The sequence below is a fragment of the Lycorma delicatula genome, chromosome 5 (assembly GCF_047948215.1).
Source record: "Lycorma delicatula isolate Av1 chromosome 5, ASM4794821v1, whole genome shotgun sequence".
In the NCBI taxonomy this organism is placed as follows: domain Eukaryota; kingdom Metazoa; phylum Arthropoda; class Insecta; order Hemiptera; family Fulgoridae; genus Lycorma; species Lycorma delicatula.
Genome location: NC_134459.1, coordinates 49,388,111 through 49,403,297, shown reverse-complemented (window position 1 = coordinate 49,403,297; position 15,187 = coordinate 49,388,111). Strand labels below are relative to the sequence as shown.

The window sequence follows — 15,187 nt, the reverse complement described above, 5'->3', positions numbered from 1 at the left end:
ATTTGTTGAACTTACAAAAATTAAATATTTCACAAATGATCTTACCCTGAAAAGATCATTTTGCGGTTTGAGATGACCACAACCCTCAGCCACCATGGGGGGAGGGGGATTGTGGGAGTAGGATTGTGACACATCGTTTTAAAAGGCATTAAAAAAAAAAATTGAAATCGGCCTATGATAATTCTAATCTAACCATTTAATTTTTTCACAGCTATTTTCAAAAATGGTCAACAGTAAGCTACAGTTGATGTTTTCTGTTGAAAAGTTATTTAAGGGTTCCAATTGAACACTGTATATTTAATAAAGGGTTACTGCAAAACTGACTTCTTCTAGCTAGCTCAACAAAAAAAAATTGTTTCATGCATAAATTATTAACATTTGCATAGTATTTTCAGATAACTGTCACTCATATTCGATAATTTACATTGCTGCAACACCAGCTTTTGCAAATCCTCAAAACCCTAATGAAGAATTTCATCAAGGTATCTAGTTAATCATTACCATTATTGAGGAATAACTTACAAGTTTTAAATTGCTGATAGCAATCACCTTCATCTCTTGGGGATGCAGATCTTCATTTTCTCATTTGAACTACCCAGATAAAGTACTTGCAAACATGAAAAGTGAGCTACATATGATTTTGCATTAGAACAACATCTTTCACAAGTATGTCATTTATTTTGGATTGATCTCTAAAGCTTCATTATTGTTTTAAAATAAAATTTCCTTGCAGTCACAGAACATTGTAGTGTCAATTGTTAGATTGATAGTGCCTGTTAGAATTTTTTTTCTAGTTAGTTGAATGAGTGTACATTCACTGAATGAACTGTTCTTTAATCATTAATTTACTAATTTACAGATAAGTTAAATATATTCAATCTAGTCCACCTTTTCTGACTTTTTTCATCAACATGTGAGTGTTTTAATAAATTCATTACTTCTTTTTCAGAAGATTTAATTAGAATTATTTTTAAATATACAACATGTAATTGATTATGATTAACATTTAATGATTTGGTCATCATGTTTAAATACAGAAATAATAAAATTTAATATTCATTTAAATTTTCTCTATATTTATAAAATAAAAATAATCAAAATAATACTTTTAAATAAAATTGGTAACTTTTTCAATTAAACAAAATATTTAGTGTAAAGCTTTTCACATAAACATTTTTTTACTTAGGTTTTTAATATATACATGTATTTACCTAAAACCCCATGTAAAATTATCAATAATGGATAGATAATTTGTAGTAGCTTCATCATTCATAGACCATCCACCACCAGCAAACTCCAATTGTCCTCTTTGAACTAAATCTTTAACCTGAGATTGTCGTTCTTTAGTTTGTTCATTCCACCAACGCCAGAAAAATGCAATTTCAACATAGACAAATCTAAATTAACAAATTAAAAAAATTATTTTAAGTTTATACTCTCATTATAATGGCTTAAATAAAATTCATATTATGGCCAATACAAATACTACTTTGCTGGAAAAAAATTTTTAATAATCAAGGATAAAAATCTCATCAGTATTTAAGCAACACTTAGGTATTTTCTCAGTTAAGTATTTGTTAGGTAATTTGTTAAGTATTTAACAGACTAAAAAGACTAAATAGACCAAGATAAATTTTACCCTTACTGGGAAAGGTTTGGTGACAGTATGTCTAGTTTATTAATTAGAAAGAAAATCTTATAAACATTTACTTTGTTTTATTTTATTGCAATGAAATAAACAGTAGGGAAACCAGAAAGCAATGGATAGAAAATTTTTAAATGTGGTGTTTAGAATAATGAAAATCAGGTTCTTATGAAATTAGGCATTTTCTGAAATCAAACCAGAAAAAATAAATTTGTGAGAGTTCCTTAGAAAATAACTTCTAGATGGATGGTCATATCTTTCAGCATTCAGGGTTTATTAATTTAGATTTAAAAGGAAGTCTAGAGAATAAAAACTGTTAGGGATTACACAAATCAGAACAAGTAAAGTATATTAACTGAAGATGAAAGATATAAGAAATAAATTGATGTTAAATGAAATTAGATACAGAAATTCATTAAGTAACTGAAAAGCAATAACATATAACTAACACTTTGGCAGTGTCTATAAAATGAGTTCTGAATTCTTTAAACGATTCTTATAAACACCTTTACATATATAAATTTCTGAAAATTCTAATAATTCATAGCAGAGAATAAAGTAACATGATAATTTTATAAAATTGCAACAAGATAATAACACAGAGAATATTAATATTTTTTTCCTTAGAATACAATTATACAAATAAAATAATAGAAAAAATTACTAATGTTTAAGATAAAAGTAAATGTAAAAATCTTACAAACCAAATAACCATATTATACGATTTTAAGGAATAATAATAAAAATGATGGAGAGAATTTAAGGAAATATATAAAGTTAAATGTTATGAATGTAATAAAATTTTATATTGGTAAAACTAACATATCTTTTAAAAAAAGATTTATGGAATATTACAGTGTTTGCAGAAACAGAAAGAAAGGTGTGTCTAATGTGGCCGACCATTTGTTGCAATGTGGTCATAGTATTAGTGATTATAGGAATAATTTAGAAATTTTGGAAATTTGTAACAACAATAAAAAAAAATGAGTACACTTGTAAAATATTATATTTATAAATTAAAACAAAAGTATGAAATTATTAACCAACATATCGTTTTTGAAGATGATGTTGTTTTAATTAAAGACATAGCGAGTTGTAATAATTGGCAACAGTGTTTACGAACGTAATTGTGAAGTTTTAAATTTACATCATTCCAGTAAGGCAGTGAAGTTGTGTTACCCCACCGAGTTGGTCTAGCGGTTAACGCGTCTTCCCAAATCAGCTGATTTGGAAGTCGAGAGTTACAGCGTTCAAGTCCTAGTAAAGCCAGATATTTTTACATGGATTTGAATACTAGATCGTGGATACCGGTATTCTTTGGTGGTTGGGTTTCAATTAACCACACATCTCAGGAACGGTCGAACTGAGAATGTACAAGACTACACTCATACATATCATCCTCACTCATCCTCTGAAGAATTATCTAAACGGTAGTTACCGGAGGCTAAACAGGAAAAAGAAAGTAAAGTTGTGTTGTTGCAAATTCACTGATCTCTATGTAACTGGATAGAGGATACATTACGTGTTCAATATTGAAGCATACTCCAGCGCCCCAGAATGAGTGGCTGGGAAATAAATAAAACCACTGCGACGCTTGCGCGACTATAATATTGATTGCAGGAATGTTTATTTTACTTAATTATTTAGTTTTAGCCACTCATTCCGTGGCTCTAGTTTATGCTTTAAATTTTACCAATTCCAAAATACGGGTCCCCTATCCAGTTATATATAAATCAGTGAAAATCTATTGGTTGTTAGGGATTGTGTTTACCCACCGGGTTGGTCTAGTGGTGAACTCGTCATCACAAATCAGCTGATTTCGAAGTCGAGAGTTCTAAGATTCAATTCCGTAAAGGCAGTTACTTCCCCATATGTCTTCATCAAGACGATCACACAGCTCGTTCCACTTGGCTCTTTTGCTATCCAAAATTGCTCGCCTGAACAATCTTCGGCATCTCCTCAACTTCTTCTGGGCGACCAAAATATCCTCCCTCATTCCTCTTCTCTTCACTCTCTGAAGCCGTTTGCGAACTCGGACACAGAACATCCTAACCTCCATCACCTGCGGGAACCACCAATAAAAAGGCTTCTTCGAAGACCTTACACCCTCCAACGCCTCTCGACAGGCCTCCGAAACAGCCTCCGTCAACAATTCAGGGAAAATCTCCCCAAGATGACCAAGGCGCTCCATCAAAGCATCCTGAACTCTCTGTAATCCCGCTGCGCTACTTACTTTCCTCGCCGAAGCCACGTCAGTAAGTGTCTCTTCGTGAAGCACTTCCCAAAGTCTTACCGTGGCCGCCAACCGCGGCGAAATAAACGTAACATCTATATACGAGGTCCCTGTACACCGAACAAAAGTCGGGAACTCACCATCACTGAGGCAAGCGAGGCCCAACCCGGCCATCACTTCCTCAAGGTACCTTTCTTTCGCATCAATGGTAATACCCTCCCTACATTACATTCTTAGAAATGAAATCCCCCGCAATCACAATATCTTTACGATTACGATGTCTCACCTGACTAACCCCATCCAAGACTGTCACAAAATCCTTCATTGCTATATTGGGCGAAATATAAACGCTAAAAAAACTTAAATTCCGCCGTCTCCACCTACACATATCCAATTCCCGAGCCATAGCTCAAAAACGGAACATTCTTATTAAGCTTATAAATAGTTGCACCTCTCCCAATATCAAATAACCAGCCGTTTTGCTCTAACCGCCGAAAGTTGGGTTCAGAAATCAGAAGCACGTCGGCATTTCTCCTCGCAATCTCAAAAATCACGTCATGCAAAAAAGGCACTCGAAGTCGGAGGAATGGTCGACCTGAGACTACAAGACTACACTTCATTTACACTCATACATGTCATTCTCGTTCATTCTCTGAAGTAATACCTTACGTTATTTCCGGAGGCTAAACAGAAAAAGAAAGAAAGAAAAAGGTTTATGTTTCTAAATTCTAATTTCTTTTTAGGTTTTGATATTTGTTGTTGTAATTGTGGAATTATGTACCAACTGATGATGCGGGATCCTGCGAAAGTCGACTATTGGTATTTGATTTTTTTAGGTTTTTTCTTACTGTGTTTCGTAATTAAGTTGTTTTATATATTACATATTATATAGATATACTCACATACACCAACCTAATGATAAAGATTGTCAAGTAGTATTTTACTCGTTACGATATATCTCATGATGTTAAAGATGAGTACTACCCTTTACAACAGAACTCTTCATAGTACAACCCACCTAAGTCCCAATTGGTACTATTATAGATTTGAAATCATCTTGCGGGTGAAGGTCATGCGCTCTTTCCACTTCACTTCCACTGTCTAAGGTTTCTCCTCATTCCCCCTACACCGCAGTAATAATACATTACTGAATTGTTCCTTTTCTCTTTTCAACGTTTCGTCAATTCATCTTACTTATTTATTAGCAAAATATTAAATGCATTATTCTGGTGCGCATAAGGAGTTACTGTCTCACATCTGAAACTTTTTATTTTACTTAAAATATTTCCCTAATTTTCCCGCATGTTCAGAAATTTGGAAATGTTATGGCTAAATATAAATATGGACTTTAAAACTGAAAAATTCGTAAAACATTACACAAAATCTAAATAAATTACAATCTGAAAGTCAATATCACCGGAAATAAATTATAAGTTTTCATCACCTGATAGATCGTCTTATTTTCGTTACTGTCATTTCTTGTAAGTTGTGAGTGCGTTGTAACATCAATGCATTGTAAGTGGTCGTCCCGCAACCCTTCTTTATGAAAATCTTCTACTTTAAGGGTTTCTGCGTGTCTAACGCATTTTCTCCGGTCATCTATTGCTACGCGGTTTATGGCCTCTTACAATAACATTTAAGTCATTTATTTGAAAAATGCTGTTTTTGGCTGCTATCTCACCTTTTATCTGCGCCCAAATTAGCTCGATTGGGTTATACTGGCAGTTATATGACAGTAGTCGGGTTATACTGGCAGTGAATTGACGTATTGAAACGACTTCACGCCCCATTTCAGTATAAATGTTCATTTCTTGACAGAAGTCTCCCGTATGCTTAGACTGAAAAACGAAACAAGTCTTTAACAAAACCAAGTTCATAGCAACCAGCGTGGCACATAATTAAACCGGAACCTTAAGGCCACCACTGCTTGTTGAATTCTGCCAGATGTATTTCTTGGAATGGTTCTGGTTTATCCACGTTTCATCTAGGTAAATTTATGGTTTAGAATTATTTTGCCTAATTTCGTTTATTTCCCTTAAAAACTTTACCCGAGCAAGAACAATGTCAGACCTCTTCATAAAAAATGTTCTACCATCATTACATTTACGAAAACGGAACCTTAATTAACTTATAATTTTCCACGTGGAATATGCAATTCCGGTAATTTTTTTTCAAAATGTTTAATTTTACTGTACATCCGATACTCTCCTCTATCGTGAAATTCTTGAATGGAACGACGAACTATATTTTTATTAAACTCGACAGATCGGTTATCCAGTTTGTATGAGGAATTTTTTTTCGAGACGATTCAAAAGAATGTTCGCATAATTCGCCTTAGGCTGATGCATTTCATTACCTTCACGACAAACATTTTGTACAGTACAAATCTACACAGCACACCTGGTTGCGGTCACTTCCTGTGTTGGATTAAAAACCTTCTTAATACTAGCATTAGGTTTGCTATGCGCAAGTTCTTTTAAATAATTATATACCCTACTAATAATTTTTTTTAGATTGTTTCCAAAGATGAGGACTGTTTGCTGCCATTTTAAAATAACGCAACTTTCATAACTAAAGATCAATCAAAAAAACTGCACGTACGATTGTTATAAAACCGTAATCTGAGCTGATTAAAATTGTATTAAAAACAAAGTTAAGTATGCGGTGACAAAGATGATGTCACATCGTCTTGAAATAGTAAAAAACACTATTTAAAATAACAATTGAATAATATAAATGATAATTATGCCAGTTTTTTATTTAACAAACGATTTGCCTCTGTAAGTGACTGTAACTCAATAATAATAAAAAAGGAATGAAGTAGTTCGATCGCGAATTATATGGGAGAACACTTACAATTTCTTTAGAATGAGATACTCATTGAGTACGTAAAATATCTTAAGCGGGGTTGTTGAAAATTTTGATTTCAATTTTTGTAATTTAATTTTCTACTGAAAATACTATGTTTGTGTGGGCTAATTAGATTTCTAATGCGTAGTTAATGATTGATGTGGTGATGTACTGGCTGCTGCAGAATACGACTGATGGGGTGACAAGGTGAGAAGTCGCATGACCTTCACCCCGAAGATCATTTCAAATCTATTATAGCCTCTGTATGGTTGTGTTTCATACAATATATATTTATTATATTATTATATAATAATAAATATTATTTCATTCTAAGAAGATAATGGGCTTGCTACTTTAGAAGTATTCACTGAATTCACATGCCCAGATTGGTATGGATACAAATGAGTGCATATCCAATTACATGTCAACTTTTTTTATAAAATTTATAAAAATATAAGAAAATAAAATTTATTTAAAACTCATAATTTAAACAAAATAATGAGACATCTTTTAGTTAGTTTAACCTTGAAAATACATACATATATATATATATATATAATAGCTATATATATATATATATGTAATAGCTACATACGGGCGAAATTCAATAATTAAAGAGACAAGTTGATGTAGGAATGAAACAGTTTGTAGGAGTTTTTTACTTTCATGACTTTACGTTGGCATCACTGGGATGAGCTGAGAACAGCTGACGGATAAAAATTGTTTTGTTTGTAACCTCAATATTGCATTTAACGATTGTGTGTCCGCTTGAAGTTTCCACATTAGTTGAACATTGTTCAGTGGTCCGTTTTTTGCTTTCTGGAGGTAAAAAACCGGCTAAAATCTTTTCTCGAGTGATTTTACAGTATGGTGAAAGTTGTATGAACCGCGGAAATTTTTATAAGTGGGTAGAACAGTTCAAACACGGCCAACTCAGTGACTGACGAGAAACGCCCTGGCCGGCCATTGAGGTGTCAACTTTTCGCTTTAAACCCGCATTGACGACATTATTCGTGAACAATATATGTATACCATATGTAACTTTCTCAGCAAAAGCAATTTCAATAAGTGTTGGCACAGTTCATAACATTATCAGTAACAAGTTCAAGTACAGCAAAACAAGTGCAAGGTGGGTCCCGAATGAATTAACGCAACACAAGGAAACAAGAATCAGTGTGTAAAGACTTGAAAGAACGCTATGAAAGGGAAGGTTCAAACAATATTTTCTAAAACGGTTTTCTAAACAATATTTTAACATGTGATGAAACTTGGGTTCATCATTTTGAACCAAAGTCCAAAAGACAAACCATGGAATGGAAGCACACCAACTCACCTGTCCGAAAGAAATTCAGAACGTAAGCATCAGAGGGTAAAGTCACGTTGACCGTCTTTTGGGATGCCCAAGGTGTCATCTTTTGTGATTATTTGGAAAATCAGCGTACAATAAACAGTGTCTGCTAATCAGACATGCTGATGAAAAAGGTAAAGCCAGCAACGAGAGAAAAACGTCGCGGATCTCAAAGAAAAGCAGTGATATTGCTGCACGACAATACTCACCCTCAAACCGCCCAGCTGACCCAAGAAACCATTGAAAAATGGATTGGGAGATACTACCACATCCTCGCTACAGTCCATATTTGGCTCCCTTGGATTTTCATTTGTTTGGTCCATTCAAGGAGGCATTACGTGAAAAAAGTTCAGCAACAACGAGGAGGTCAAAGAATTTGTAGGAAACTGGCCCAAACAACAAGACAAAGACTTCTTTGCATCAGCTGTAAAAAAAAAACTTGTTCATCGTTGGGACAAGTGCATTAATATTGGTGGGGATTATGTTGAGAAGTAGTAAGTCTCATTTTGTAAAAATACACAGTTTTTTTTTCTACATCAATTTGCCTCTTTAATTATTGAATGTCCTTCGTATTTAAACAATGAATTTTAAAAGTAAGCATTAATGTGATTGTCTTTGTTGTAAACAAAGCTTAATTTCATTATTAGTACATTTTTCTTTCTACTTACTTATAAGTTCATCATTAACATTATAATTTTATTTCTTTTGTTTATTTATTCTTAAGTTTATACACAGTGTCTGAAAAGTTCCCGAACTAAATTTCAGTAGTCAATACAAGTGGCGCTATCTCTCGGACAACAACTATGTAGTATTATGTCTGACGAGTGTGTGTACAAAATTTCATCGCGTTTCGTTACTCCATTCCCCAGTTATATTCAGCCGCGTAAGTTCATGTGACCTTCTGCGAGCTCCCGACATGGAACAGAGAAACGCAATAAAATTTTGTGTTCCGGATTCAAAAATCTTTGGTTGAAACTTATTCTATGATACAGCGGGTATTCAGTGATGAAGCCGCATCTCGTACTACAACATACACGTGGTGGAAGCGGTTTAAAGACGGTAGAGAGTCGTTGATGACGACGAACGAAGCGGGAGACCGTCAACAGCTGTTCACGATGAAAACATTGCAGAAGTGTACGCGCAACTGGTTAAACCGTGAATTCTAAACTATTTGGAAGTAATGAAACGCCTGATGGGTCGCATTCGTCGAACCCGACCCGAGTACCGGGATCCGGGCAGTTGAACTCTCTTGCACGGCAATGCATCGGCACACATTGCAACAGTTTTAACACGTTTTTTTTTTTGTCTTCAGTCATTTGACTGGTTTGATGCAGCTCTCCAAGATTCCCTATCTAGTGCTAGTCGTTTCATTTCAGTATACCCCCTACATCCTACATCCCTAACAATTTGTTTTACATATTCCAAACGTGGCCTCCCTACACAATTTCTTCCTTCTACCTGTCCTTCCAATATTAAAGCGACTATTCCAGGATGCCTTAGTATGTGGCCTATAAGTCTGTCTCTCCTCTTAACTATATTTTTCCAAATGCTTCTTTCTTCATCTATTTGCCGCAATACCTCTTCATTTGTCACTTTATCCACCCATCTGATTTTTAACATTCTCCTATAGCACCACATTTCAAAAGTTTCTAATCTTTTCTTCTCAGATACTCCGATTGTCCAAGTTTCACTTCCATATAAAGCGACACTCAAAACATACACTTTCAAAAATCTTTTCCTGACATTTAAATTAATTTTTTATGTAAACAAATTATATTTCTTACAGAAGGCTCATTTAGCTTGTGCTATTCGGCATTTTATATCGCTCCTGCTTCGTCCATCTTTAGTAATTCTACTTCCCAAATAACAAAATTCTTCTACCTCCATAATCTTTTCTCCTCCTATATTCACATTCAGTGGTCCATCTTTGTTATTTCTAATACATTTCATTACTTTTGTTTTGTTCTTGTTTATTTTCATGCGATAGTTCTTGCGTAGGACTTCATCTATGCCGTTCATTGTTTCTTCTAAATCCTTTTTAATCTCGGCTAGAATTAATATATCATCAGCAAATCGTAGCATCTTTATCTTTTCACCTTGTACTGTTACTCCGAATCTAAATTCTTCTTTAACATCATTAACTGCTAGTTCCCTGTAAAGATTAAAAAGTAACGGAGATAGGAAAAATCCTTGTCGGACTCCCTTTCTTATTACGGCTTCTTTCTTATGTTCTTCAATTGTTACTGTTGCTGTTTGGTTCCTGTACATGTAAGCAATTGTTCTTCTATCTCTGTATTTGAACCCTAATTTTTTTTAAATGCTGAACATTTTATTCCAGTCTACGTTATCAAATGCCTTTTCTAGGTCTATAAACGCCAAGTATGTTGGTTTGTTTTTCTTTAATCTTTCTTCTACTATTAATCTGAAGCCTAAAATTGCTTCCTTTGTCCCTATACTTTTCCTGAAAACAAATTGGTCTTCTCCTAACAATTCTTCCACTCTCCTCTCAATTCTTCTGTATAGAATTCTAGTTAAGATTTTTGATGCATGACAAGTTAAACTAACTGTTCTGTATTCTTCACATTTATGCTTTCTTTTGTATCATGACTATAACACTTTTTTTGAAGTCTGACGGAACTTCCCCTTTTTCATAAATATTACAAAGCAGCTTGTATAATCTATCAATCGCTTCCTCACCTGCACTGCACAGTAATTCTACAGGTATTCCGTCTATTCCAGGAGCCTTTCTGCCATTTAAATCTTTTAATGCTCTCTTAAATTCAGATCTCAGTATTGATTCTCCCATTTCATCCTACTCAACTTCCTCTATAACACCATTTTCTAATTCATTTCCTCTGTATAACTCTTCAATATCGACTTTACCTTTCGTATTATATATCGGTGTACCATCTTTGTTTAACACATTATTAGATTTTAATTTATGTACCCCAAAATTTTCCTTAACTTCCCTGTATGCTCAGTCTATTTTACCAATGTTCATTTCTCTTTCCACTTCTGAACACTTTTCTTTAATCCACTCTCCTTTCGCTAGTTTGCACTTCCTGTTTATAGCATTTCTTAATTGTCGGTAGTTCCTTTTACTTTCTTCATCACTAGCATTCTTATATTTTCTAAGTTCATCCTTCAGCTGCAATATATGATCTGAAACTTAAGGTGTTCTACCAGTTCTCTTTGTTCCGCCTAAGTCCGCTTCTGCTGATTTAATAATTTCCTTTTTAATATTCTCCCATTCTTCTTCTACATTTTCTACCTTATCTTTTTTACTCAGACCTCTTGCGATGTCCTCCTCAAAAATCTTCTTTACCTCCTCTTCCTCAAGCTTCCCTAAATTCCACCGATTCATCTGACACCTTTTCTTCAGGTTTTTAAATCCCAATTTACATTTCATTATCACCAAATTATGATGGCTATCAATGTCAGCTCCAGGGTAAGTTTTGCAGTCAACGAGTTGATTCCTAAATCTTTGCTTAACCATGGTATAATCTATCTGATACCTTGCAGTATCGCCTGGCTTTTTCCAAGTGTATATTCTTCTATTATGATTTTTAAATTGGGTGTTGGCAATTACTAAATTATACTTCGTGCAAAACTCTATAAGTCGGTCCCCTCTTTCATTCCTTTTGCCCAGCCCGTATTCACCCACTATATTTCCTTCCTTGCCTTTTCCAATGCTTGCATTCCAATCTCCAACTATTATTAAATTTTCATCTCCTTTTACGTGTTTAATTGTTTCATCAATTTCTTCGTATACACACTCTACCTCATCATCATCATGGGCGCTTGTAGGCATATAGATGTTAACAATCGTTGTCGATTTAGGTTTTGATTTTATCCTTATTACAATGATTCTATTGCTATGCGTTTTGAATTATTCTACTCTCTTCCCTATCTTCTTGTTCATTATGAAACCTACTCCTGCCTGCCCATTATCTGAAGCTGAGTTTATTATTCTAAAATCACCTGACCAAAAGTCGCCTTCCTCTTCCCACCGAACCTCACTAATTCCTACTATATCCACATTCATCCCATCCATTTCCCTTTTTAAATTTTCTAGCCTACTAACCTTTTTTAAGCTTCTAACATTCAACGCTCCGACTTGCAGAATGTTATTTTTCAATCTTCTGGTGACCCCTTCCTTAGTAGTCCCCACCCGGAGATCCAAACGGGAGACTAGTTTACCTCCGGAATATTTTACCAAGGAAGGCGCCTCCATTATTACTATGTGAAAATGCAGAGAGCCACATTTTCTTGGAAAAAAAACAGCTGTAGTTTTCCATTGCTTTCAGCTGCGCAGTACTCAGAGGACTGAGCGATGTTGATATGGCCATTTAAGTCATTGTGACTCACGCCCCTAACAACTACTGAAAGACCCCGACGGGGAGTCTTATTCTTTAAGACTTTGGGGGTTGGCGTCCCCATGGGCCTAGCCTCTGCAGCTTTCCTTCTCACTATACAATGAGCTGCGGAACACTTTACATTTTACACATATACTACACCAAGAACACAACATAAATTACAACATACACACATACACAATTACACAACAACAACCTACACTGATTTTTCTTACATTTACACTCGGTGGTGTTGCGACATCTTACGAAACGCAACCGTAACCCAAGGTGGGAACAAATCGTGCCGATGGGTGAATGGCTCTACGTAGTGAGTCTCGAACGATGTCCTCTGGGCACCAGGCGAACCCAGTTGTATTTAGCTCTAGCTCCAGTACGCGTGCGCTCTGCTGGAGTGGTCCATTTTTCGCCGGTACTCGTGGGACCAAAATTTCAGTTCCAATAACAAACACAATGATGGTTGGTGGTCCATCTGAAAAAACCACCAATTTAAGTCTTGCGAAGAGACCTCGATCAGACGAGGATCTCTTCCTCGGTCTGACGAGGATAAAAGTCCTATTGAAAAGAATTTCTTAGAATCGAAATATAAAAATATTAGATTCATTGTTCTCAGAAATAGTCAGGAAGGTGGCTCCCTCCAAAAGGTTTCACCTTTCCTTATAAATAAAACTGTAACAGGTGCAAGTGGCTCCCCGAAGAACATCAGGAAATCGAACGCGACGGATCGATTCTGGTTGAAACATTCAACGATGAACAGAGTCGATCTATCTTACGTCTCCGTAATATGGGTGGCATAAATATAAGTGCAGAATACCACAAAACGCTAAATACGAGCCGGGGTGTAATTTTTTGTAGAAACCTTCTAGATATAGATATCTCTGAAATAGTTGATGAGCTTTGCCACCAAGATGTTGTTGAAGTAAAACGTATAATGAAACGGCAGAACGGAACAGAAGAACCGACACCGTCTCTTATATTAACATTCAATCTCCCTGTTCCACCAGAGAAGATTAAAGTGGGTTACCTCTCGGTTCGGGTACGACCATTCATACCCAACCCACGGCGATGTTTCAGATGCCAAGGTTTTGGTCATACTACAACATCTTGTACAAAAACTGAGATCTTTGCTCGATGTTCTAAAGAAGGTCACAATGACACTAACTGCGAAGAAAGTGAAAAATGCGCAAACTGCAGTGGTCCACATACAACCCGCTCCCGAGATTGCCCAACCTTTAAAGAAGAAAAGGCAATTCTCAAAATCAGTACGGAGCAAAAACTATCTTTTCCGGCTGCACGTAGAGAATATAAAAAGATAAACAATTCACGGAACCTGGTTAAACCAGACGTATCTTTTGCCACCGCTACATCTAAACAAATTCCTACAAATGTTAATAATCAACAGTGCGGATCCTGCAATGAGCTTAAAAAACTTGTTCAGATGCTATCTGATCAAGTAGCTTCACTTACAGCCACTATCTCAGAGCTGACAAAAATGAATAAAAAGTCCCCCGTCGCAGCTAGTGAATCAAACAGTATGATACATACGAAAGTTCCTATTCCCAAAGTCGTACCGCCACGAATAGCGACTATCACAGCTGGCAGTAAGCCACCTAATAAGCTCCCCATAAAGGGAACCCACATAACTATCTCCTCTGGGATGTCAACTACAGCATCCCATTCAAATAAATCTTCTCCACCATCACCTCATATACTGGAGGATATGGTTGAAGAACCACCCGACCCTAGGGCATCGGAGTTCTTTAAAATAAAAAATACAAAAAAGAAAAACCGAATCACGTACAACTAATTTTTATATAATTTCCGAAATTTATTTTTTTATTTATTTTTTACACTTATGAACATTATTCAGTGGAATGTTAGGGGTATTCGTTCCCGCATTGAAGATATTAGAGTACTAGCGCGCACACACATGATCCACTAATCATGTGTTTCCAAGAAACTCACCTTCTACAGCATGACCGAATTACACTTAGAGGATACTTCTGCGAGAGATACGACTGCCTAGTAGACAGTAGGGAGAGTGGTGGAGTAGCGATTTTCATGAAGAATGGGGTGTCAGCTACAAGAATTCAATTAACCACTGTTATCCCTGCTATTGCAGTAAAGGTCTCTATTCCCTTCAAATTGCATATCTGCAATCTGTATCTCTCACCGAACACTGAGTTCAGTGCTTTAGATGTCTCAAATCTCCTCACACAAATACCATCTCCATCATTAATAGTAGGAGACTTCAATGCCCATCATATTTCCTGGGGCTCAACCTTCTGCTCCACTCGAGGAAATATGATAAACAGATTGAGACAAGATTTTGACCTTTGCCTACTGAATAATGGATCACACACATTTATGTCCTTATCAACTGGTACTGTATCTAACCTTGATCTTTCCATATGCTCACCGAATGTACTCCCTCATTTTAATTGGTCGGTTTGTGATGACTTTCACGGCAGTGATCATAGACCAATTATTATTAGTTTCGGTGTAGACTGCGAGACTAAAAGAAGGCCACGGAGATGGATTGTCGAAAAGGCAGATTGGAACGGATACCATAAAGCATTCCAATCTCAGTATGACGATGGAGCGAACATCCTCGACCAATATTCTTCTTTTACGTCCATGATACTTGAGAATGCCAACAGATATATCCCACAAACATCGGGTAATCCTAGACGTCCTTTCGTTCCATGGTGGAACGATGATTGCAAAAATGCTATTAG

General features: G+C 35.6%; 1 protein-coding gene across 1 annotated transcript in view; it reads right to left on the bottom strand.

Annotated features, from left to right (window-relative positions):
- LOC142324925 (lysosomal alpha-mannosidase-like) overlaps positions 1-15,187 on the bottom strand; it is a 72,465-nt gene that overhangs the window by 37,857 nt on the left and 19,421 nt on the right. Inside the window, exon 4 of the mRNA XM_075366070.1 lies at positions 1,212-1,397. Within this exon, the coding sequence (XP_075222185.1) occupies positions 1,212-1,397 (186 nt within the window). The remainder of the gene's footprint in view (positions 1-1,211; positions 1,398-15,187) is intronic.